Source organism: Echeneis naucrates, chromosome 17, assembly GCF_900963305.1.
Source record: "Echeneis naucrates chromosome 17, fEcheNa1.1, whole genome shotgun sequence".
Classification (NCBI taxonomy): Eukaryota; Metazoa; Chordata; class Actinopteri; order Carangiformes; family Echeneidae; genus Echeneis; species Echeneis naucrates.
The window spans coordinates 13,296,237-13,321,530 of record NC_042527.1 but is presented as its reverse complement, the minus strand read 5'-3'; the positions used below and the strand labels follow the sequence as shown (position 1 = coordinate 13,321,530).

Sequence of the window (25,294 nt, the reverse complement as noted above, 5' to 3'; positions counted from 1 at the left end):
ATGGCCTGTGTATAGCAGCAGCCTGTCTCTGCAGCACTGCATACAGCTTTGATAAAGTGCCAGACCTCATACTGTACGGAGGTCTTAGAGAGATCGAAGGAAGAGAAAGGAATGAGGTATTGTCATCTTAAGCACCGGTACAATAACCCCTTCCTATACACACAGGTTTAGGTTTACCCACCTAGCATTCAGCTCACCTAGTAAGCACATCAGGGAAGGGTGAAATATGAGAGCCAGGGATGAAGGGAAGGTATAAACACCTCCTTTTGATACTGGGGCCACAGAAGTGAGATCAGGATGCTAATTGGTAAGCCGGTGGAGGTTTGATGTTGCACAAAAGGTTACAGTTGATTGTGGTGGAGTGCAAGCGTTTGTGGATGGATGAGTTTGTGTGTGTGTGTATGTTTATGCGTACGTCAGTGATTAATGAGCTTGAAGGGACTCCCGCCTGTTTGTCACCCTGGGTTTCCCTGTTCATTTGTAGCACTGCATTAATAATGCCTGTAACTGACAGAAATGGGACAGTTTGCATTTGGAACTTCCTCACTCTCTCCCTCTTTTCCTTTTCTTCTCTTGGTTCTTTTCAAGACATCATAGTGTGGTCAATATTGCCCTGAGCCTAAAGTGCTTCCAGAAGTCCCTGCCTCGAAATACTAGCATTATTCAAAATCAATCCCCTCATGAAGGGGAACTTAACCTTAAAAAAATACCCTCCGATTCACGGTTTAAAAATATTGAGAGTAATGAGAATAGTTTTAATATTATTAAAAATGTAATTTATAATTTATAATTTCTTTATAAAAGTCGAATTCCACCAGAATCGGCCATACTGTTAAAGGTTTATGACAGTACAATTGTAGGCTATGAATCTCTGTATTGCTGTACCCACCAGTGATACTAATCTTTAAAGCCCTCTAATCTTTTAATTCTTTAAAGGTCACAACAGGGGAAAACTGCAAAAATTAATCAGTCAGGTTGTTTGTGTCACAGCATTTGATGAGATGTGAATGCTATAACATTTAAAAAACCAGATTAATTCAAGAATCAATTCAGAAAGTATCAGATTGTGGTGAAATCGAAAACGAAATAGTAAGAATAGGTATTTTGTATCATACACAAAAGTTCAACCTGCAAAACCACAGCCAACATATTTTACTGCTGCATAAAACACTTGCCGCTGTCACACTATATGTTATGAAGAACGCTGTTGGGTCACATGTGAGAGTGAAGACAATGTGATATATTAATCTGACAAAAACAAATCTTGTCAGATTTTTTTCCTGTGGGAGAATTACTTTATGTTTTTGTTGGAAATTAATTGCCAGTAATGTACACAAAGCTGACTGCATCACCAACATTATTAATATAAACACATACAAATATAACTTTTATGTGTTATTGGAGATAAATTATTATTATTATTATCAGTTAACAGATTCATGTATTGTTTCTTGTAATATTAAGTTTCTAAAAAAAAAAAAAAAAGGGATGAAAGTTCAAGAGGCAATACAATAAAAATGAACTAAATAAAATGGAGGATGCATTCAGACCGGCTGACTAAGACCTAAGACCTTTTCCCGAATAAAAATGTTTCCATCTGTTTAAAGACACCACATCCATGGATCTAAAGGATGTAGTGGAGAGCTTAGTTTGGTCACCTCATGCCATGCTGTGGTATTCCTCTGATGGTGAAAAAAAAGCAGGGTAATAAGAAGATTCATACAGGAGAAGAAGACAAGCAATAATAAAAGTAAACAGGGACTGTTATTATTTCAAGTCCAGTGATTCTCCTTTTTCAGAAAGTATTAAAAATGAATCTGATGGGCAGCAGTAGCCATGGGGTAATTGAGAGGGAAGTTGCCCATGAAGACAGCAGCTACACAGTCAGTTGTTCTTTAATCCTACAGAGGGACAGCCCACAGAGTAATCAGACCCCAGATCTGTGGTTAAAGCTACAATCAGTCCCGTTCAGTGTAGAGAGAAAGGAGGGAGAGACAGAGAGGAAGCCTTTCACACAAGAGGAGTGAACAGGGGAGAGAGAGGCCGAGATGGAGCAAGAGAGAGAGCCTGAACTAAAGGGCTGCTCTCTCCCGATGATGCACAGGACAGGACGAGTGAATGAATGAGATAGTGATGTTGCACATTCCCCTGGTCCCACGTGCTCACTTTTCTCTTTCTTCTCCTTCTCCCCTCCTCCTCTCTTTCCTTTTCTTTTGTTTTGTTTAAAATTTAACAAGGTCTGGAACAGCGGAGGGCTGAAGCGGGCATCCGGGGTGTTTTGGCTCAGCTTCATGTCACATGCAGGGGCCATGTGAACACAGTGGCACTGAGAGAGTAGGAGGGGTAACGGGGTGCTGGGGCAGGGAGTCTCGAAAGGGGAGAAAGGGAGAGAGAGAGAGAAAGAGAAGGGTAGTGAGGATAAAAAGAAGTAAAGTGGAGAAGTCTTTAACCAGCAGGACCAGGAAGCAGTGTGAGCTTCAAAAGAACTGGATGGCAGCTGAGTGAACCTTAAAAAAGCAAGTGTATTCATGAGGGAGATATGACAGTTGAAACTGGAACTAGAGAAGAAATGGCTGTTAAAAAAAAAAAAAAAGCATGTCCAAGCAGGAACACAATAAAATGCAAAGTAGGAGGATGTGGGAGAGGAAGAAAAGTGAGAAATAATTTCCTATTGCAACAAGTGACAGCTCCTTTTTTCCCCAGGACATATGTGAGTAACAAAATGCACAGCCAACAGTGAGTGCCAAGAAACTGCCATGTTAATGACAGACTGGCTGCACATGGAGTGATGTCTCCTCATTCTCTGCAGACGTTCAGCTACAGATTTCAGACACGCTGTTCCTACTGATCTACCTAATTCAATTCAATTAGTGTAATTGAAAGCAGCCCAATATAACAGTCTTGCAATAGATCTACCTTTCATAAAGGTAATAGTAGTGTGATGAAGATAGTTATGCAAACATGCTGTATCTTTTATTTCTAATCCAGTATGTTTATTCCAATTAAAGGGAATGAATTATAAACTTAGATTTCACTTGGGGATTTTAAAGCTTTATTATTTGATAATATTTCATATTACTATTATAAATGTTTATTATATGTTTATTTGTTTCTGGTATTGTGCAATGTTTTGTATAGTTGCCTTTGTTGTAAATTGCACCTTGGGACTCTAGCTCTGTGGCTTAATCAAAGAAATCAGAATTTCTATCTGATTAAAGAGAGATTAAACAAATAAAATAAATCATTATTTTGTTGCTAGTTTTTCTTGGGGAAACATTTTGGATACTTCTACAACACGGCACTAACAGACTCTAAGTGCTGCTATACAAAGATAGGCTTAATTGCAGGTCTTCTGTCCTGCTTGTGTTAAACTGGTGCTGTGGATACATCTGCAGGATCAAAGAAGGAGTTCTGTACATTACCATAACGTTGTACAATACATACATGTGCAAAGTTATTTCTGTACATTTATGGGCAGTGGCTGCTTCCTTCCATTTGCTTTCAAAGCCTTTCCTTTAAAAGAAAAACTCGGCAATGAGGAAGTATTATTCTGGCACTTCAGCGTTTTTTGAGAGAGATGAACTTTAAACTAGGTCATTTCATATCAATGACTCTGCCCCCTTCTTTTAGAGCAGAGTCCACAGAGACAGGCTCAGTTCCAGCCAAACACACCTTATCTAGCTGTCCAAATGAGAGAAACGAAGACTGGGACAGTTTTGGAAAGCTTTGAATTCCAATCAGACAATACTATTTACCAAACAATGCTTTTTGTTTCTGTATAGCAGGAAGGTGTCAAAATCTCAAATAAAAAACAAACAAACAAACAAAAAAAAAAAACAGCTGCCCCAAAGTCTGATCTTATCCACTTGCTATTTCTCAATGCGTGTTAAAGAAAATTAAATTGGAATTTTAAACACAATGTGAAAGAGTCTCTCTGGAGAACCAAGCTTTGTAAAACAAAACAGTGAAAGCATCATTAGAGCATTGGTATTTAAAAACCTCCCATCCAGGAATTGACACAGTTCTGTCCTGTACACTAGCAGGCAAGCATGCTGTGTGTTCCCTAATCAGAATTTTTGGGCCTCTTTAATGCTGAGAGTTGCAGATGTTGTCTGGTATTAGGCTGTGCTGCTGCTGATCAAAGCTGTGGAAAGTGAGCCCCCGCTGGTGTGCCTCTAATCCCCCTCATGCATGTGGTCAAACCAAGGGCTGGTGCTCAGCCTGGGGACAGTCAACCTCCTCCATGACCCCGGTGAAAAGGGGGGGACCTTTCCCCTTCCTTTGCTTGTGAACTCGGTTTATTCCAACTCCTTGAGGTTTCTAGAAAGAGTTCAGCAAGGGCAGTCTGACAGCTGAGAGGTAGGGCTGCTCCCATTGGGCAGGAAAAGTCATTGCCCTTCCCAAACGCCCTATCTCAATGTGCCGGTAGGCAGACAGGAGTGACACATTGGCATGGCACTGTTCAGCCGCTTACAACAAAGAAATAAGAATTTCAATTACATTCCCCATCCCTTAAAAAACAAAAAAACAGAACTTATTTCCACAGGGGGCAACACAAACGTACATCAAAGCAAGCACAAACACACAGAGAAGGCAGGGAGAAGCAACATATGTGTAGAAATAGACCTGGGCAGTTTGTTATTCTGTTTTTCATTTTTATGTGCCCTAAATTTATTTTTTTATTATTAATTTGATACAAATATGAGGGTGACCAGTGATTCTTGTGCTGTAGAGGGATATGAGGAGATAAATGGAAGCTGTCAGATGGTGTGAGGGAGGAGGAGATGTGAGGAACGATAGCAAAAGGGAAGGGAGGGGGATCGATCATGAGAGAAATTGAGAGAGTCTGTGCAAGAGGAGAGAGGAGGGGGGGTGGGAGGATGTCAGCCAGGAAGGCAGTCTCTATTAGACAGAAAACTGTTCCCTTGGCTTTAAGTGCTACAAGATGACACCAGCATCCTATCTATGTCTGCTTCAGCAAACGCATGTACGCGAATCGTCAGCGATACACACAACCAGCTCAACACAGAGGCTGTGTGGCCATTTTTAATTTAGAGCGCTTCTTCACGTGGAGCCGCATGTGAAGAGACATGATGTACATTAATCTCCTCTTTGATTGTTCACCTTTTATCTTGGGTGCACACATACGCTAATGAGCACAAAAAACCCCTCCAAAGTGCACATCAACACATGCATATTGGATTTAAGCTCTGGAACGTGTGAAATCTGATTACACAATTACATAATGACTCAGCAATGGGCCATTTAGAAAGACCATTAGCTATCAGGCAAGGACATGGATGTGAAAAAAAAAAAAAAATGAAGCCGCTTAGTGCCTCACTTCTGCAAAGATCTCCCATAGGGTTTGCATTTGCTGTGATGCTACAATTTTTGTACATGAAAATGGAATTGACACAATAATATTGGAATTGAAAAATCTCTGGTGACCAGTAAAAGATCATTTAAATAACAAATTCATTCAAAGTGAACAACTGTGAGCGATCCTCATATTGTGGTCAGTACAACCAGTGACCGTTCATAAAACATAAAAACCAAAACTGTGACAAAGGTCTGTTTTGGTTCTCAATCTGCCCTTGAAAATGTTTTCATAGAGATGCAGAAAAAGAGCGTGAGAGCAACCTGGCATGTTGACTGTATGAAGAGAATGAGGTGGCATCGACAACACAGTGTGAGTGGTTCTCCGCTTAATAGCTGCCACAGAGCCTGCTGGAGAAAGCCTGGAGCTTCATTAAGCCTTTAAACCCTGCAGAGTCCTTTAAGTCATCACGTCACCAGCCGCTGCCTCCTCAGAGGAGGCCTGAGGCAAGAGTAGAATGATTTACAGCCCTTGATTGAGATTTCTTAAAGCTTTTAGAGTAACTGGGCTATCGGCAGAATGGCAGCATAGTGGTTAGCGCTGTTGCCCCACAATCAGAAGGGCACAGGTTGGGTTCTGGGTTGGAGCCTTTCTGTGTGGAGTTTGAATGTTCTCCCTGTGTGGGTTTCCTCCCACAGACATTATGTTTGAGTTAACTGTTAAACTAGGTGTGAGTGGTGGTTTGTCTCTGTGTGTTGGCCCTGCGATGGACTCGTCACCTGTCCAGGGTGTACCCCACCCTCGCCCAGTGTGAGCTGGGATTGGCTGAGCTATCACTGTCTTGAAATGTTAACATCTTGTGCCTACATGGAATTTAGAAAATTATATGAGTCAAAGTGAATCTGTGTAAATTACTGTCAAGCTTAGTGTTTATAGTTCACTTTTGTCACAAATAACTTGGCATTCTATTATGAATTTGTTTTTATTTCATAGTCATGGGACATAATCCTTCACTGGACTATACAGCTGTAACAGATGTGTATATTTACGTATTATGTATTATGATGGAGAAAAAAGCAGCTCTTATGGAATAAACACAGACTTTTTCTTCAAAGCCACATTCTAAGCATATTTTTTGGCTTTTAGAAATGAAGTAATTGTACGTCAAAAGATGTCTTCCAATTAAACAAAGTCTAACTACAACCAGAGTTCCAGCTTGAGAACAAAACAATAAAAAAATGTAAATAACTACTTAAATATTTGCAAATAAGCAGCCCATTACACTAGTGTGGAAATAACCATGAAATCAACATTTCTTTTGAGAATTAATGCAGGGAAAAGTATATATTAATGTGTAATATATAAATATCCAATGTTGTTTAAAAAATATATTATAATAATCCTGCAGTAATAACCCTGATCAAAATATTTGGTGAATTATACCTGAATTTTTTTTTTTTTTCATAATAAATTAGAAAAGTTTTTTAAGCGAATATTTATTAGACCTTTGTTATATGAATGCAGTTATTATCTGGCTCTGCTTTGATTAGTTCTGCATGAACAATTCTTGCTGCCAAGTTCACCTTGCTGGCACATCCTGAAAACATGGAAATTACCTGAAAATTGGGTGCAGCATGCTGAAACTGTGATTGACCATGACTTTGTTTTAGAGGAGCTTGAGCTATAAAGCTCAAAGGAATTAATAACTTGATAGTTTCTAGGTCAGTACACGCCAGTGGTCATTAATTTCACTCATAAAGGAGGATGAATCTTAACGCCACTTCAGGTTTACAAGAAAGTGCTTTCAAAAAGCAAACATTTCAACTTTAATAGGACACGCAGAGAGCTCAGAAAAAAGCAGCGGGTAAGCTGAAGTGCATGGATGAGAGTGTTTGCAAAGCTGAGTAGGCTAATGAATCTAAATAATTTACTGTGCTGCTTTGGTTTGTATAAGAACTCTGGGTCTGCTGCCCCTAGGGAAACCCTCTACCAGTGTGTGTTAGGGTTCAGTATGCCATTTGCTTTTTTTGCTAATCCAAACACACACACACACACACACACACACACTGACGAGCTTGTATCTTAAGAGCAGCAGCACTGTTAATGAGTGACAATGGCCCGTACCCTATACTGTTACTTTATGAACAATCAAATCAGTGCTGTGACTCACAGAACATCTACAAAACCTGTGACCCTACCATAACCCTCTTCATGAAGCATACTTTCATTGAAAGCTTTGGCATTCTATCAGCAACAAAATGTGTACATATTGATTATTTTAGTCTGTGTATTTTACTCTTCTCTCTTATACTCAAAACTCTAATAAAGCTGGCTAGGCATTACAAGAGGCTCCTGTGTGGGCAGCTCTGAAAGGATCATTCGTAAGCCTGCCAAAGAGGACAGCGGCCCTTTGATCTCAGCAGCCTTCTGTACATGTGCATGTGCGTGTGTGTGTGTGTGTGTGTGTGTGTGTGTGTGTGTGTGTGTGTCTAGCAAGGCCTAGTGAGTTCTCTCTCATCTGGCCAATCCAAAGTATTTGCACCCAAATAACATCCTGACCCTTTCAAAGTCAACCTGCTCTCTGCATTGTTCAAAAGTTCTGACAAGATGCATCATGACAACTCAACATAACAGCCTCTTTCCATAAATTTCCTGCTTCCCGAATCGTGCTGAGTGCCAAGTCCCTCATCTGCCACAACAGTGCAGTTTATTGGCTTTTTGTGTACTTAATGTCCAGGTTAACCACCTAAACAGAGCTGCCTTATTACTGAGAAACTGAACCATAAAACAGAATTCAGATAATGGACTTCCTGTATCAAAGGCCACTTTGCATACAGATAAAAAGGCCTTTAGTGTGACTGAGGTCTACAGTTGTGGCAGCTGCGCCTGAGAGTCAGCCAGAAAGTCAGCTGAGGCTGGCCCTATCTCCACTATTTGGGCAGGACAACCATTCAAAGTCGGCTCGGCATGTGTCAGCATGGCTATCCCTTTGCCCCCCTTGCTCCACTTCCTTCTCAGCAGACATGCCTGACATTCTAGAGGAGCCAGCGTACATTCCTCACATGCCTCGCTCGTGTGAGGAAATGGCAGAGGAGCAGGCCAGGCATGTCACAAGGCCATCAGCTCAGCGCTCTCTTTAGAGTGCTAGTTAATGTGCATGTGTGCGTTCTTCGGTGGCTGAAGGAGAATGTGGTCTTTTGTGCAGGCTGTGGCCTGGGTGTTGAGTGGTGTTATTGGCTGTGAATGAGCTGGAGAGAAAACTCAGGTGACCACAGTTAAGCTGTCTCACATGGGATCTGGAGGGGTTGCCCCCAGACAAACATCAAGGCTGCTGGTGCTGGTTGAGCTCAGCTGACAGCACAGACTCATGTACAAATTATTATTTTTTTGTTTTTCTTGATGCACATCCATCCACATAAGCAAGCAGCCTACTGTATGAAACTGACTAAATGAAACCATCCCATTAATACCTCAAGCATTTCATGAGCACAGTATGCCATGGAGCACATGTGACTGAACGTGAACAGAGAACATGTGGCCATTTCAGTTTCATATTGAGGGATCTCTAGTTCAATAGCCTCTTGAGACAGTAAGCTATACAATGTTTGTGCTTCTGTTAGTGTATTTCTTCCATTTTTCAGACCCAAGAAACAGTATCTCTTCAACTATCCTCACAAAACACTCAGTTTCACAACCCATGATGCCCACCCTTTCCCTCATTTCACTTTTCTCAGCACCCACAGCAATAGCAAAAGTGGTGGAGGCAGTGGCATGGTAAATAAAAGGGCTTCCTGAGCTTTGGAAGAGCATGTTAACTGAGCTTGGCAGGCAGTTAGTTAGTGTGACAGAAGCCACACTGGATGCCAGAACGATGGGCAGTGTGCAGCATCTCAATGACCAGAATTCACTGAGCCCACAGAGATCGTTTATGGTGCTCTCAGCCATACTGCTCACCCCTACTCCCCACCCAACTACAAAGGCATTCAGCCTTTTCATTAGGATGATAATGGGGCAAAAGCCGGAAAGGGCCTCATGTCTGAGCCCCATAAGATGCTGCAATGGCTTTGTGGCGATGTCATGCATGTCCATGGGAGCACAGCGTGCTGCTACAGTCAGACAAAGAAGCAAGTCAAGATTCGAAGAAACAAACAAACAAACAAACAACAACAACAGGAAAAAAAAACAGACCTGAACATTTAAATTAAGTAATCAAGTCAGCAGAGCAGCCTCTGGACCATGACCCCACTCTGACCTATTCATTTCATGCCACCACACAGCTAAACCTCTGGAAAGAACAGACTTTTAATGATATCTCTCCAAATTGTTGCTGCAAAGGTCCAGTGCTCCTCTCACCTTCCCTAACAGCATTCACAAAAAATGTGTGGAAATATTAGAATAAAGCAAATATTTTTTGTTGCTTTGGTGTTTAAGAAAGTAAATTGTTATTAGATATGCCTGCAGTAATTGTTCTGTTGTTCTGTTCTCTTCTGTTATAGAGGTTGACAACTTGTTACAAACACACCAATACTAAGGATCAGCAGACATATCTGTGTAGTGTGCAGAAAAGATGGCCTCAATCGGTCCCAGAATGAGCAGAAACCTTACCACCAGAGAACGTGAATGTATCTGGCTCTATCATTTCACTTACCTGCATAGAAACGTAACAATGAGCCAATTTCTGTGTTGAGCCCTTCCTCTTGAACTCTCCAGGGGTCCTTAAATCCAAGCTTAAAGAGAAAGTCATTCTGGATCTGCAGAGGCCTCTCATCTGGGCTAAGCCTCCTGACAGCTTCACCATGCAGCTGCACATACAGTGTGAGGCTGGAATTGCAGGAATTCCCACCGTGGTCTGTGGCCAGCCCTGGTTTTACAGCACTTAGGCCACAATCCGGATCTTGGATGTCAGGTGTATTACCTGTAGAACAGGCTCCTGACAATGAGCTGGCGCTGCCCAGACCGTGTGAATTCATCCTGCCATCCGGCCCCGTATTGTTCGTCATGTCATTGAGATGCCCCATGGTGCACTGCTCGTAGCTGGCGGTGCCATTGGTGTGATGCTGGCTGATGGGCTCCATGCTGGCGTCCGACGCCGGGCAGTCGAGCTCCAGCTCGTCCGAGGAGCTGCCGTACATGTCGTGGCCCTCCGCGGGGCTGAGGATGGACGCCTCGGTGCCCAGGATCATGTCATCACTGAGGGAGTCCCTGTGCTCGCTGAGCCGGGCCCCGGAGCTCAGGTCATCGAAAGCGCTGCTCTCCACATCCGAGCCTGAATTTAATCCGTAGCTGTCCACGCCGTTCCTGTGCTCCGAGTCGTCATCTGCAGGGGTGTCCATGTTAGAGTTGGAGTTTAAGTCTGACAGCGAGCACGTTATGTTATCTTGCGACTCCGATTCGGGAGTGAAAAGTTTTCCATCAGCGTCCTGTTGCTTTTGCCTCGCATCTGCATTCTCCATGAGCAGCAGTCTCAACCTGTCGCTCGGATGGCCCCGCAGATCAGCGGCTTCCAGGGGAGCCAGGTGGCTGCATTTAACAGTAGACTCCCCCACCACCTTACACGGGTTATCGTGGTATTCATACTTTACTTTGCAGTTGCCATTTTGGTCAGTCTTGGGGCTATCTTTGCAAAATATGCGCATAACGGAGCTCGACTTACTGCAGAGTTTACTCAGACGGAGCGCCACCTCGCCGGCTGTGGTGTCCATAGTGCAAAGGACCGGCCTGGGATACGACGGCGTCAGTCTGTCGTGGACGTGTATGGAGCCCCGGTGGAGATCGGCTCTCACCCACTCGCGATCGGCGGGCTGCAGCTGCATGTTCTGCCGGTGCTTCATCAGAGTCTTCCGATCCAGACTCCGGGTGTGGAGAGAAGCGGAGGACATGGGCGAGCTGAGCTTGGCGCTGCAGGCGGCGGTGACAGCTGAGGTGGCCGAGGTGGCAGCTGCGGCGGAGAGGTTCCTCTTCAGGCGCCTCCGTCTCAACAGCAGCGAGCTGGAGTTGCTGGAGGAGCCCCGGCCATTAGACGCCTCGGTCCGGCTCGACGCGCTAAATCCCGCGGTGGAGGCGGAATGAGAGAGGCGATTCCCGTTCTTTGCCTCGACACGGGAGGGTGCCAAATGTCCACCGCCATCATCCGCCGGAGTCCCTCGGGCGAACGGCAGCCCACTGGGCTTCTTGGACAACTTGGTCGCGCCTCCATCCGACGCGCCGTCCTCAGCGACAGCCTGCACACTTTCCATCGGTGCCAATGAAAAGTCCCCCTCTGTAAATAGATAACGGTGCGCACTCGGATATTCCTCCAAGCTCTACATTTAAAAGCCTGAATACGTGCCCGCCGTGCTAAATGTCCGCCAACTGGGCGGCGTTGCTGACTTGTTCCACTAGTAGTCATTCACTTCTCGCCTTCCTCTTTCCCCCGCTGGAGTCTCTCCTCTGGTGCTCCAAAAAAAAAAAAAAAAAAAAAAAAAAAAAAAAAAAACATCTCACCGATTAAATTCTCTTTAAGAGGAGGCAGGGCGTGCGGGGACAGAGCGGGGCGGAGACGTGACAACGCGTCCCATTTGGACCAGAAATACAGCGCCAGAATATGAAATGAACGTCGGCCGACCTCCTACGCAAATAGCGACTGATATATATTCATGAGGAGGGCACAAGATGGGGGCGCTAACAACACAGCGGTGCATTATGGGAAGTGTATTGCGCTACCAAGCGCAGCGTCCACCAGCCGCCAGCGGAGGGAACCGTACGTCACCACTACATTTCCCATGAGGCTCATCTGCCTGTCTCTGTCAAGCGAGGCGGTAAACAAACCGACAGGAGTAAACATAGCTCGTATAAAATGTTTGGAAGAAGCTCGACCTCTCATCTGCCGCCGTGTTTTCTGTTCGGCTGTTAGCGGCGTGCTAACTGCTAACCCCGCCGAGATGGCTCATTTAGCCAAATCTTTGTTTTGATTCGTCGACTTTAAGCTGCCACTAATCGGGATTCAGTGATTAGTTTCCCTCGGAGCAGTAGCGGTGGGGACAAAGCAGGCTTCCCCAGCAGGTCCAGTGCTGACGAGGCCGGTATCTCCAGCACCATCTCATCAGGACGCCATTTCACACCGAGGCCGGCGGACGGAGCGGCTCACTGTGCAGTCCTTTCTCTGCTGCTTCTCCCCATCTAGTGGCGCAAACTAGTAATAATTATGTGTGCATATCGAGATCCAATCTAAATGTTATCATGTAACCAACGACTTTATTTTATTCCCCCCGTCCCTTTATTTATTTACCCTTTTATATCCTACTAAGTATCTTAGTTTTTTTTTTTATTCTCTTCGGCTGCAACATTGAGATTTCCCCTGTGTGGAAGAAATAAAGGCATTGGATTTTAATTAAATTTAATTGTTTCTTTTTTTATTACAATCAAGTTCTCAGCGTGGGCAAAAAAAAAAAAAAAAACCAACATAAAAACTGCAGTGGTTTCAGATGTGTTGAACGCACCAGTTTGTTGATATCCCTGATAAATGTAAATTGTGCACTAGACCTTGCAGGTATATATATATAATTTTTATTTATATAAAATATCGTCAGAACCTGTAACACTGCTGTCTGCATTAATTCCCAGGCTTTTTTTTTTTTAAACAACATTATTCGTGCAGGTTTTGAATTTCAAACTGATTTTATAGTTGTATTTGGCTGGAGTTTATCAAGGGGACGTTTTTTATTGTGAGGCTGTTTTGTGCGATACATGTATGATATATATAAAAAAAAACCTTGAACGTAAATGTGCATTTACTACAGAGTGAGTTCACATCTTCGTGAAATATATAATATCCATATTCATTTCTGGGAAAGTATAGTATGTACTTAAGTACCCTTTATGTTGTGATGAGACGATACTGGCAACATTCTGTTCAAATGGCTGGGTCTGGCCATGCAAAGTGTTTTTTTTTTTTTTTTGTTTGTTTTTTTTAATTCCATGCAAATTTTTAATGTTTGACAGATTTCAAGTCTTTTCTGTCTTTCATGGTTTAAAAGGTGACAACTGAAGAATTTCCTCACAGTCAAATCCTGAATGTGTTTTACCTAACTTATCTAAATGGCAATATGGATAGCAATACATTTAAGGGGAAATTCTACCATACGTTAGTGTGATATGTTTATAATACCAAAGAAGGTTCTAAATCTATAATTATGGCAATTAAGCAAAGCTCTTGGCAAGTCACCACAAAAATAACTTTTAAAATTATTTTTGGTAAGGAGCTCAGAAGCAGCTAAATATAAAAGAGGTGCAAAAAAAATGTATGAAGAGGTTAATTGCAAATGCAAGCACAGAAGTCTAAAGGTTACATTAGATTACTACAAATAGCATTTCGGAAAAACATTTAGTGTAGTTAATGTAGGAGTATATAAATGTTCCTGAAATTGTAAGTAAAATGACTACACATGAACAACTAGAGTTAAGATATTTTTTCCAACTAGCTGAAGTAATAATGCATCCAGTAAAAATGCAGTCAGAGATGGAATTTAATTGGCATGATGTATCCTATACAGGGTATTCTGTATTAAAAAAAAAACAACCTTTCAGACATTTGCTCCACCATCATGTAAAAGGAAACAGATTATTGCTGAATTAATGTTCCTTGATTCCGGCAAAATGGAAAACCTCATATTCAACCCAGTGGCTTTGTGTAAATTTGTGTAAATTAATTCCTATTATGCTCTATTATATTGAACCTATGGATGGAAAATTTCAAATAATAGCACAATGATGCTGGAATCAAACAAGCTGGTTCTAAGACCCTATATTTCAAATTCTCTGAGATTTAATGACCCAATTACATTTTTGATTTCAAAATAAGTCTGCAATCTGTCACATGGGCAACCTGTGCATCAATTCAGAAGAAAGCTGCTCAACACTGTAACAAAAACCTCTCACATATAAACCATAAAGTGCAAAAACGGTTTTCAGTTCTCAGCTTGTATTGGGTCATCTATCCATCACAGATTGAAGCTGTGAAATTAAGGGAGAACACATTTTTTGTTGCAGACAGATGCATCATTATACCGCTCCTATTGTTCTTAAGCTGACAAACAATTTCATATTGCAACTTTAAAAGTAATACAGTAAAAAATAATAAAAATAGTCTGTGTACATAAAGCTTATGAGCACTGGAACACTGGTGTAGGATCCGTGATCAGGTAACAAGACCATTAAAGTGAAGAGACAAACTGGTAAAGATCAGAAATGCAACAATATTTTACACACTGGTGACCCTGAACTTGAAACAGTGACCATTGCAAAGTCAGACTCTTAACAGTCCAAAGAACTTTTGCAATAAAAATGTAAAAATCCTGACTCATTGGATCCACTAAAATTGCTTCTAGTGGGTTTTTTTTGTTTGTTTGTTTTTATATATACCAGAAAATGTGTCCTTTCAGTGACAGGATTGAGAATCTAATCAAATCTTGTTCGAATGTATTGGTTGTCGAACAGGCAGTTTTTTGTTGTTGTCGTCATTCTTGATGGGTTTTTTTGTTTGTTTGTTTTTTTTTTTTTTTGGATCAATTGAGAAGAATCCAGAAAAAGTTCTCCTGAATAAAGCTTTTCAAAAGTAAAGTATAAAAGAAAATTAAAAACCCTGAAGTGAGGCATCGTGTGTAAGCACAATAAAAAAAATGGTGGGAATACACCTGCTGTTTAACATTTTCTCTACAAACAACATATATTGCTTGATCAAAACTTATTACGTGAGTATAAAAGTAAAGTGTAAAATACAATGCACATTATGAGTAACAATCTTTAAACACTTAAAAAAAAAAAGATATTGTGATGAGCCCCCTCTCCTTGTACTTTGTTTTAAAGATCGTCAAGTGGCAACATGAATAAACAAGTGATTTGCCTCAATAAAAACAATTAAAATTAATAAAGTAATATAAAACAGACCATTGTTGCACACACTGGAGCCAGAATATACTGGGCAGCTGCAATTTTAACAAGACATTTATAAGAGTCTGACATGAACGAAGCTTGGTCAGCTTAGTCAAGCATGATTCTTCTTTGAATGTAACTTTCCTTCCTATAAACAAAATGTACATTTGGAGAGAGTACAGGCTTTACCCAAACTCTCAGATTCACAGTTAGCAATTAGATGACAACATTGTCAGTACAGTGAGAGTTGCACATATGCGGGAAAAGTCAGGATTACCTAGTAACGACAGAGCGGGGACTCCAGGGGGTGCTATAGTCTGGGAAAAGCAGAAGAGGAGAAAAAAAAAAAGAAAAAGGAAAAAAAAAAAAAAAAAGAAACCAAAAACAACATATTGTATTGTGGACCCCTCCCTCCTGTCTGTCTTTCTAAGCAGCTTCCAATGTCTCAGCAGGTGCAGTGAAGATGGATCTCCTGCTGATATGGTGAGCTCAGAACATTGAACCCTGCAGACTGGCACAGAATTTTTCATAAGGGCTGGAGTAGCTCTGAGTGATTGTATAATAAAGAAAAGGGTTTAAAAACATGTCCACTGAGATGAGACCACTGGTGTTATTGATGAACCGAAGGTACAGTTGCCCTTAGCGGACGTCGCAAGTGTCAAGCAATTGCAAACAAATTCTCCCTCACTGTCCCAATTGCCGCAGAACTGAGCGCCTGTCTAAGTGCTCAGCAGAGAGGGTTAAGAGACAGTTGAGCAAATTCCACAGAGGGGTGATGTGAATCAACTGGAGTCATTATGTGCTACTACAGTAGATAGAGTGGTGGATTTCTTCATCTGGTGGTGTAGTACCAACTCAGTTGTGTGGGTCTTGAAAAGGCATTTCAGAAGACATGGCCTTATTGTAGAAATGGGCACCATTTTACTGTCCAGCACTTAAGGTTCTCAGTGGAGGAGAGCACTGCTCCGGCACTGCTTGAGACAGTGGTGGTCTACTATGGTCTGTGAAACCTACAAATGCAAAAAGAAGACAGTTTCAAACATTTCCTCAGCGCTACAAAGCCAAGACCGACAGCAAATGAATAGCTCCAGCTGCATGCAAGGGGTGTGCAGCAACAGGAAGCTGGATGGATTCTGCACATTACCTGGTTAAATGGCGACTTGACTCATGCACTTCCATCTCATTGCTCTTGAAATCATTGAGTTCCTTCCGTATAGCTGCCTACGGAGCAAAAACAAGTAGGACGATTGAGAAGCTGCAAAGACTTAGTACACAAACTGCAGCCCCTAAGCCCTGACTCTACCTCCTTTTAGCATGCTTCATGCATCATTTACGGTCATCTTCAGGCCATGAATGAGTCTGCTGAATTCTCTTCTCACATTGCACGAGCCTATAATTTCCTCCTCTTGAGATATACAAGAGTTTGAACAATGATATGCAATCTGTTACTGGTCCACTTGGGTAGTCATCTTGTGTTTAACCATAATGAAATTTTGATACCATGAATTTACATGGATGGCAACACACCGTTTCCCCAGTGCAGTTTTTCTTTTTTTTGAAGGGGAAGAACATCAAAGCTCTATTAAAGTGTTTCAGTCCTTGGATCAAAAGCTCAAATTGGCCCCATACCCCATTCACATTCCAGTGTGAGGAGCAGCATAGACAACATAGTGGTTAGTGCTGTTGCCCCACAATAGAAGGTTGCGTGTTCAGTTCCCAGCCTGGGGTCTTTCTGTGTGGAGTTTGTATGTTCTCCTCGTGTCTGTATGGGATTCCTCCCAACGTCCAAAGACATGCATCTTTGGGTTAACTGGTAAATTGTCTGTAGGTCTGAATGTGAGTGTGAGTGGTTGTTGGTCTCTGTCTGTCTCTGTGTGTTGGCCCTGTGATGGACTGGCAACCTGTCCTGGGTTTAGCTCCAGCACCCCCTCCCCGCAACCCAGAAACAGATAAGCGGTTAAAGATGAATGAATGAATGAATTCCAGTGTGAAACATAATCACAAATTCTGGAAAACACTGGAAGTAAAATCATTAGTGCTCTTAGTGTCCTATTAGAGACACTCTGCATCTTGCATAGCTGTTTTCTTATAAACATCTCTTTTCCAGAAAGACTATTAGGACACTGAATAAAATTGGTCCCTATTCATGGAGTTTAACAAATTCACATTTGGGACAATGCCTCATGAATCACAGCCTCCCAAGTAGCTGCACTGGAGCAGTAGAGGTCTGAGTGCTTTACCCAAGGCCAGAATAACAGCAGTAAGTTTCTCAGAGTGAGAATGAGTCAATGTTCCAGGAAATAAAATGGTATGCTGAAGTTTTTTCTTTCTTTTTTTTTTTTTTTTTTTTTTTAAAGAACCCCCATTAGATTTCCTCTAAGACGTCATGTGTGACAGAAAGTCAGCAAGCCGATGTCATTGCTTTCGCTCTTTAGTTTGACTCAAGGGGATATCTCTAGTCTTGGTGGGTGGGGGGTGCGTCTCTTAAAGGAGAACAAAAAATATTCAAATCTGTGCTTTATGTGAGAAAAAGGAAAAATGTCACAGGGCAGTGTTGGGGTGGAGGGGTCTTAAGGCAATGCTTGTCCAATTACTCTCTTATGTAAGGGGAGTTGTTGCACAATCACAACACCCAATCCTTGTGGTTTTCACATGAGTGGCCCTCAGGTGTGACCAGTCGCGTTCAATAACGAAGGCAGAATATATGCCCTTCAAAAAATAAATAAATAAAAATCAAGAACTCATTAAAAGTCAGAAGCATGGACCGCTGGCTAGTGAGCAGCAGGAGTGCTCCAGGGTGTTTACTCACACAGGGAAAGAAAACAGCTGAGGTGGAACTTGCCATAACAAGACAGGAGGAACACCTCCTACCATTACTCTCCTGCGTAATGGGTTGCGTCATGTTTGGCCCAGAGAGGTTGGGTGAGGTGGTGGGTTTGAGAAATTTGAAAGCATGGAAGGAGGGATATTTGGAAATTAAAAGATTATCTCAGTTTAGCTATAAGATGAGTGTAAGCGATGCTTACCTTGTCAGCTGCTGTGAGCCGGGTCCAGGGCTTATCTGCCCGTCTGTCGTAGTCCTGGGCATCCGACACCTCCACATAGTCACTGAATCGGATGAGAATTTTGGCCTGTCTCAGCTCCTCTACAGTGGGTCTCTGGCTTAGCTGGAAGAGAAGAAGAAGAAGAAGAAAAAAAAAGTTTTCCTATGGCTATTGCCTTCTTAAAGTAATTGTCCTTTCATTAACACATACACAAAAAAAACCCCCAAAAACATCAATATAGGACATCTACTGGATCAGTTAATTAAAATTACCGATTATATTCTTAGAGAGCACACATTATCCCCATGCAAAGAACCAATATAACCCCTTAAAACATCCACAAAAAAGTCATAACTCTTCAATCTATAAATCTATTCTAGATACATTTTAAATTTCTCTACTAAAAACAGCTAAACATAGCAAATGGTAATTTGAAACCAGTCAGTAATTATAAACTATAAAATCATTAAGCCATTTTAGATACACTTAAGAACCTACATATCCACGGCCCTATAAGTGTGTGGTTATACTGTATAAAATAAGCTATGGGATGCATGCATTAAATTCCTCCAGCAATGACATTTTTATTTTGGGCATGTCTGCAGGTGAGCCCAATGTGTTGTTCTTTAATTGAAAGTGATGGGAACATATTCAACACCTCCCTATGGTGTCAGGATTGTGGTGAGGATTTGGCAGCCAACATGCTGAAGGGCCAAGGACAAAAAGGACATCCATGTTTCCTGTGGGGGGGAAGACCTGAAAACAGGCCCCGTAACAGACTAGTCTTCTCCAGTGTTTGCTTATCCTGGCCAACAATTTACCCCCTCCATGTGCTTTGAGATCAGGTGCCAGTTTACACCTTTGGAGCTATTTTGGACTCACCTTTCGTGTTAGCCTTCGTTTTATCTCCCTCTTCTCCTCCATTTCCTCTTGCTCATTGCGAGCTGTGGAGAAAAAAAAAAAAAAAAAAAAAAGATTACCCTTCATACTGCATGGATAGGCAGATGGAAACATAAGATGGTTACACAATGTTTAGAAATGTCTGAAAGAAACGCACACAATTTTCAAAATATCGATCATAAGATTCAAACTGTACAAAATACATTTCTCAAAGCTTAAAATACTTTCTCTCATTAACTGTTTAACACCATTAGAAATGGTTATCATGGGATGATGATTGTTTTGTTCCTTCTAAGTTGCTCAAGAGCTTCTTTTGGCCTACTTTTAGGGTGGATGGATTGACCTATTTCATTATAAAAAAAAAAAAAAAAAAAAAAAATTCAAAACAAGAAGCAATCCTGATCCTGTGAAATGTGTCCATGCCTTGGAGTGTGGTTTCCAAGTCAATTAAAAAGACAAAAACCTTCAGCTCAACAGAGCAAGTTAAATGGCAAGACAAGAGTAAAGAAGAACCACACTGGGATGCTGCTCTTGTTTGCACAAGCCTTAGCACTTAAACTGCCTTTGTGTTTGTGCTGAACACATAATGTTTCTATAAATCTACTTGCGGTGTTGGATTGTGGCATTTTGCCAGAAAATAAAGCCCCATTTGTTTAACCTTGACACTGTATGTGTTGAGTGACAGGGAGGACATGACTTGTCACTCATGTATTGTTAGACTTTGTGTTGTGCTCAAGCACTCTGGCAATCGCACAGGAGCCTCTGGGAGAGCAGCAACTGCTGTAAATCCGTCTTTGATGTCAGAGAGCCACACAGTCCTCGAGTCTGTTGGTGTCTGGTACTTGGATGTGTCTGCGCTATAAGACCAGTCTTTCTGGACATGACTCCTCAGGGAGCCCTGCTGCTTGCCTGTCTGTCTCACATGAATAGGCAGAGAAAGGAGTGAAAAAAAAAAAAAAAATAAATAAATAAAATAAGGGCGAGATGTATGTCTCAAGCTTTCACACAAGTTGGCCTCACCAGGCTGCACTGTATGAAGTCTGCTACAAGTCATTTGGACTCATGCTTCACAACACTGCCTTTTATAAAGAAAGAACATTGTGGGCATTTTGACGTTTGTTAAACTGTTCATGCTTTTCTCACGTTTGAGGATGTTCCTCTGCTCCAGCTCCTCTGCTGTGGGTCTCTGACTCAAGCGCCTGAGGAAACACATGCATCACAGGTCAGCAAAGCAACACTGAATCAATATGAGAAAGTTTTTATGCAAATCAGCCTTCTTTACAATAATCAAGTGATAACAGTCAAATTCTTTTAAACATTACACTCGTTCTTCAGTGTCTTCATGCTCAGAGAAAGCTTCTTTTCTTTTTATATCCACATATTTTTAAATACTCTGCTTTGATAGCTACTAGCTAAAATTGTATTATTGACTCACAGCATAAATACTTTAATAACCAACAACCCAGTCTGAACATACATACATAAACTCAGTGCCCCCAGTACTTATTTACAAGCAGCAGAGTTTCACTGAAATAGCATCTTATTGAAGTTCTTTCCATCTAAAATCTTCACAAGAGCACTTTTCACAAACTTCCATCAGTCATGACGACCAAACCCTCTCCAGTAAGTGACCGACTGTGCGATAATATATTAGTGATGATGCCTTGGTGTAATGCCAGAAGACAGCCAGAAAAAAAAAAAAAAAAATTCCTGAAGACTCAGCTCTCATACGACGCTGAATAAGGCATATGCAGTTATTATACCTCACTTTGAAGTGCCAATTGAAAGGCTACAACCATTTGCACATCTGTTTGTGTAAACCTACAGGGCACACATTTACATAGACAGACACATGGTGAAGGACAGAGAGATGCAGAGAGATACATCTTGCACTGATTATCACCAATTTCCTCAACTCGTATTGATTATTTGTAAGATACCCAAAAGTAATCTCAGAAAAGGTCATTTCATCAGCCATGCTTTCAACTTGGGAATCTTATTATATAATTGTGTCAGGACCCTGTGGCAGCGAACCTAACTGTGTCTTGTTAAGTGTCCTATTGCCTGCTCTGTGCAATGTGAAAAGGCTTGAATATAATGAGATTATATAAAGGAGTTACGCAAAGTTTTATGAAGTAGTGAGCTAGCTCTGAGTTGCAATTCATCAAAATCTGCAATGGTCTGTATTTTCTTATTTCTAATTTATATATGTTAAAGGGGACACCAGTAGTAATATATAACGGAGAATTAATCTCTGTAACTGTAAGGAGTGATCAGTTTTGGAACTGGTGCTAAGCACTTTATGCTAAAATAAACTGATCCTTCTAGCTTTATAGCTATAGCTCCCACTATACTAGGGGAGAGATGCTGTAAAAATGTCATCAAATGTCAACTAATCATTTTACATAAACTATATCATTTAAAAAGATTTTTGACTATAAACCAAAAACAGAGAAGCTTTCTTGGCTGTAATAGCTGAATCGCTTAGAGATAAAGGGTCTCAGGGGGTTTCCCAGCAAATCAGGTCAATATAGGAAAGTTGAGGTCAGTGCATCCAAGAATAGCATTATCGCAATCAATTTTAATTGGCCTGGCACAAGTAACAACATTTCAGGACACATTGGTGCTGGCAAAAAGCATCAAATTAGGAACTCTGCATTGGATGACAGCATGCAAATGACAGTGAGACAGAGCTTTTTGGGAGCATGACAACTAAGCAGGCAGGCCTTCTGGGAACCTGCTCTGTGTTCCAATCGCAGTGGGGAGTAGTGACTTGTGTGCCAACGTCTCTAGATAATACACCATCCCTCCCTTGCACCATATTTCGCACATCTCAATTCTTATTATAATATTTGGGCTTTCATTTCTACCCGTACGCTTGCTGGTCTTTTTTCCTCTCATCACATCATTACTCCCCCATCCCTTGGGCAGGAAAGTCACGTTCAAAGAATGGTGAAATCAAATGAGGCCTTTTATCCACAGGGAAAAACATGATGTTTTTGGATCTGTTCAATTATGAGAGCTCCTATTTATGATCTAAAACTTATGTATACAAATTCCTGTGATTTGCAGTGCACTGTGAGTGCCTTTGTGTGTACTGTATGTGTAAACTGCTGGTATGAAGTGGCTTGCGTGGTGCCGCTTTGTGGAGGAGTCGGGTGGAGAGAGTTTGGCACATGGATCACCGTGGTGATTCAGTGAGCGAGGGAGGACGTCAGGCAGGAAGAAGAAAGAGAAGAGGAGAGAGTGAGAATGAGCGTGTGCTTAAGAGAAGACAACAGGAGAAAAAAAAAAAAAAGAGAGGGAAGGGCAATGAATCGCTGAAATTAGGTCAGCTCCATTTACAGAGCTTCCTTCTAACGAGATAAAACGTTTATACTTGTCAGATGTTGAGAGGGAAAAACTGACAGGATATGAAAGTCTTTCAATAGGAAAAAAGGGTTACATTTGCATCGGTTTTAGACTGCGTCACACTTCTAACAGCCAAATGTATTAGAAAATGCTCGGTTTGGCTCAAAAGAGTCATCTCTCTGCAGCTGTTATTGAGCTGGTTGGAGCAACATTGGCCAGGTTTACAGAGAATATTTGGCTCATAAATTGTGTATACGTGTAAATATATTCAAGTTTAAAAATGCATGTGTATACGTGTCTCACCTTGTGAGTTTGGTGCCTATCTGCTGCCGAGACTCTAGTCTCTCCTCATCTGTCTGCATGGGCAGGATGTTTTTCTCTTCCAGCTCTCTTTTGGATGGACGGTTACTCAACTTGATAGCCAAAGAGTCCTTCCTCAACACCTTCTGAGCCAGGGTACCTAAACATGCAATGCCACGGTTAAACTCAGCACAAATCTAGGGCCTCATTTAATGAAATGTTTTTCTTAACGGCTCTCAACAACATCGCCCACATATTTTAAAAACATCCAAATGGCAGGTAATGTTGTCAATTACCTGAGATTGCTCAATTAATGTAGCATTTTATAGCTGTTTTCTAGCTATTTTTGTCTTCATTTCCTGGTTTGGACACTTATTCAAAGATCCTCTCTCACAGAAATGGACTGGAAATTTACAGCTGCATTACCGTTAATCTCAATGGTCTTGATACATCACTTGTAAAGATACACATATATTCAGACAAAAATAAAGCCAAATGAAGTTCACTGCAACCACTGACATATTATATTGCATTGAGTGACTAAAGGATACATGACAAATCTCAGCCTTTAAAAACTCAATCATGCAGCCATGTAAAAATACAGAGCTACAGTGTCAAAGACACTAACCGCTCAGCACAGTTTTTGCTAAGAGGCAGTGAGTGGAAGCATTTTTATGGGTGACTGAATGATTGTGGATACATTTCTCTGAAACAAATTTTGGCTCTGCTTTGAAGGACAGACAACATTTGAGTTCCAGGAACCTATGGATGAAGCAAACAGTGCTGATGATCATGGCGAGTCAAGTAAAGTGTCACTGCATCTGTACACAAGTTATCCACACCAAGACTATATAGTTGCAGCTCTCACAGCAAAGAGAATACTCCTAAATAAGGTGAAAAATTTAATTAGGTTTCTAAAGAAGAAACTAATTTATGTTTGACAAACCTTGATACAATTTTTTTATACATTGTCATGAAATCACTACACTTGCCATAGTTTTTCTTAGTTTCATTAATTTGAAAAGGTCTGTTGATTAAAGAATCCTTGAATAAAACCACATGAAACCAACTTTCTCCTCATTCATGTGATTTAATTAATAACTTGCTCAGGGTCACTTTGACTGCTGCTGCTACTCACTTGTAAATATGGAGTCATCATCTTCATCATCGTCGTCATCATCATCCACATCATCATCCTCGTCCTTGTACATGCTGGGCAGATCTTCATAGTCTGACTCGTTGGGCATGTTCTCCTTGTCATCTTCGTAGTCGATAATCACAGACGGCACTTCTCGTCTGTCCAGGGGCACACACTGACCACCTCCGTGCAATGCAGAGCTAGTGGAGTGACAGAAAGACAGTGGTTGTTGGTCCTGAAGCAAATCTGAGTATTGAGAAATGGGATCATGTGTACAGCTATAGCATCAACGCTTTCTAAAACAATAAGACTGTCAATCTTCCAGACAGTGAAGAAAAAGGCCAAGTTTACAAAGGAAACCTCTTTATCACCGTTTTACAGCCAGCAAGCATCTGTGACTTCGTATTTCTTAAGTGATGGCCCTCAATATAGAAAAAGGGACATGATTAAAAACAATAAAGGGGCTTTCGCTGCATAATGATAGCTTAGTGGGTTTTTAATCCAAATACAAAAAGAAGGCAGATATGAATAAACACCGTGCAGTCCTACGCAATGTCATGCAATCCTTTGAACTAGACAGAGAAGAGTCACTGATTACACAACTTCTAGAATTCAAAACAAGGTGACGAGAATAAACTTCAATTCTAGGAGCAATTTCCCTGCAATGACTGGTGATATATTTGGTAGATTGATTAATTACAATCTAAGTGGATCTTCTCATGATGAGTCCCTGTTATGCAACCATTTCGAGCTTTCAGACTAATTTTCAGCCATGTCAGGACCATTACTTCCTTATCCCTGCCCAAATGGCTTTGGAGAAAAAGAGATCCTAATGCAAGAGATTACATAATATTCCAATCCGCTATCCTGTCCCTCTTCTCCAAACATGAAGACGTGCAGCTCTTGTAAAGAGCAGCTGGTCATGTTATGTCAGGCCAACTGCTGGAGGGACGCCTACTCCGTGCGCCTGTGCCCACACATACACATTTACTTCAAATTTAGGCCATGCTGCCCTGTGAGGCAGTGTGCTGATTTAGACCTGTACACCAGCGCTGCATGGCAGGACATGGCCTCAATAACACCGGGATAGATTTAGTGGTGATCAGAATTATCTCTGCTAATTATAATGCAGTTTTTTCTTGCCATTTTCCTCTGATTAGTGATGTTTTGGCAACAGCTTTAAATAAGAGATTAATTTTATAGGCAGAATGAGACATATTTTTATTGTCAGTTATGTGTAAACATACTAGGAATTTTATTCCAGTGTTTCAATCTTGAACAAGGAAAGCAATAAGGAAGGGAAAAAAAAAGGGGGGGGGGGGGGGGGGGGGGGGG

The 25,294-nt window shown here is 41.4% G+C and overlaps 3 protein-coding genes across 6 annotated transcripts in view; all 3 read right to left on the bottom strand.

The window, feature by feature from the left end:
• LOC115057805 (PH domain leucine-rich repeat protein phosphatase 1-like) overlaps window positions 1–11,738 on the bottom strand; it is a 40,075-nt gene extending 28,337 nt beyond the window's left edge. Inside the window, exon 1 of the mRNA XM_029525015.1 lies at window positions 9,966–11,738. Within this exon, the coding sequence (XP_029380875.1) occupies window positions 9,966–11,553 (1,588 nt within the window). The 5' untranslated portion in view covers window positions 11,554–11,738. The remainder of the gene's footprint in view (window positions 1–9,965) is intronic.
• LOC115057810 (opsin-5-like) overlaps window positions 1–25,294 on the bottom strand; it is a 132,895-nt gene that overhangs the window by 51,819 nt on the left and 55,782 nt on the right. The window lies entirely within an intron of this gene.
• Window positions 15,632–25,294, bottom strand: part of LOC115057808 (phosphatase and actin regulator 1-like) — a 40,614-nt gene continuing 30,951 nt past the window's right edge. For all 4 annotated transcript variants that reach the window (XM_029525020.1, XM_029525021.1, XM_029525018.1 and 1 more), the window contains exons 6-12: window positions 23,960–24,159; window positions 22,825–22,981; window positions 20,314–20,369; window positions 19,153–19,214; window positions 18,253–18,393; window positions 16,371–16,447; window positions 15,632–16,236 (exon numbers count right to left, since the gene is read on the bottom strand). In XM_029525020.1, the coding sequence (XP_029380880.1) occupies window positions 16,221–16,236; window positions 16,371–16,447; window positions 18,253–18,393; window positions 19,153–19,214; window positions 20,314–20,369; window positions 22,825–22,981; window positions 23,960–24,159 (709 nt within the window). In that variant the 3' untranslated portion in view covers window positions 15,632–16,220. The remainder of the gene's footprint in view (window positions 16,237–16,370; window positions 16,448–18,252; window positions 18,394–19,152; window positions 19,215–20,313; window positions 20,370–22,824; window positions 22,982–23,959; window positions 24,160–25,294) is intronic.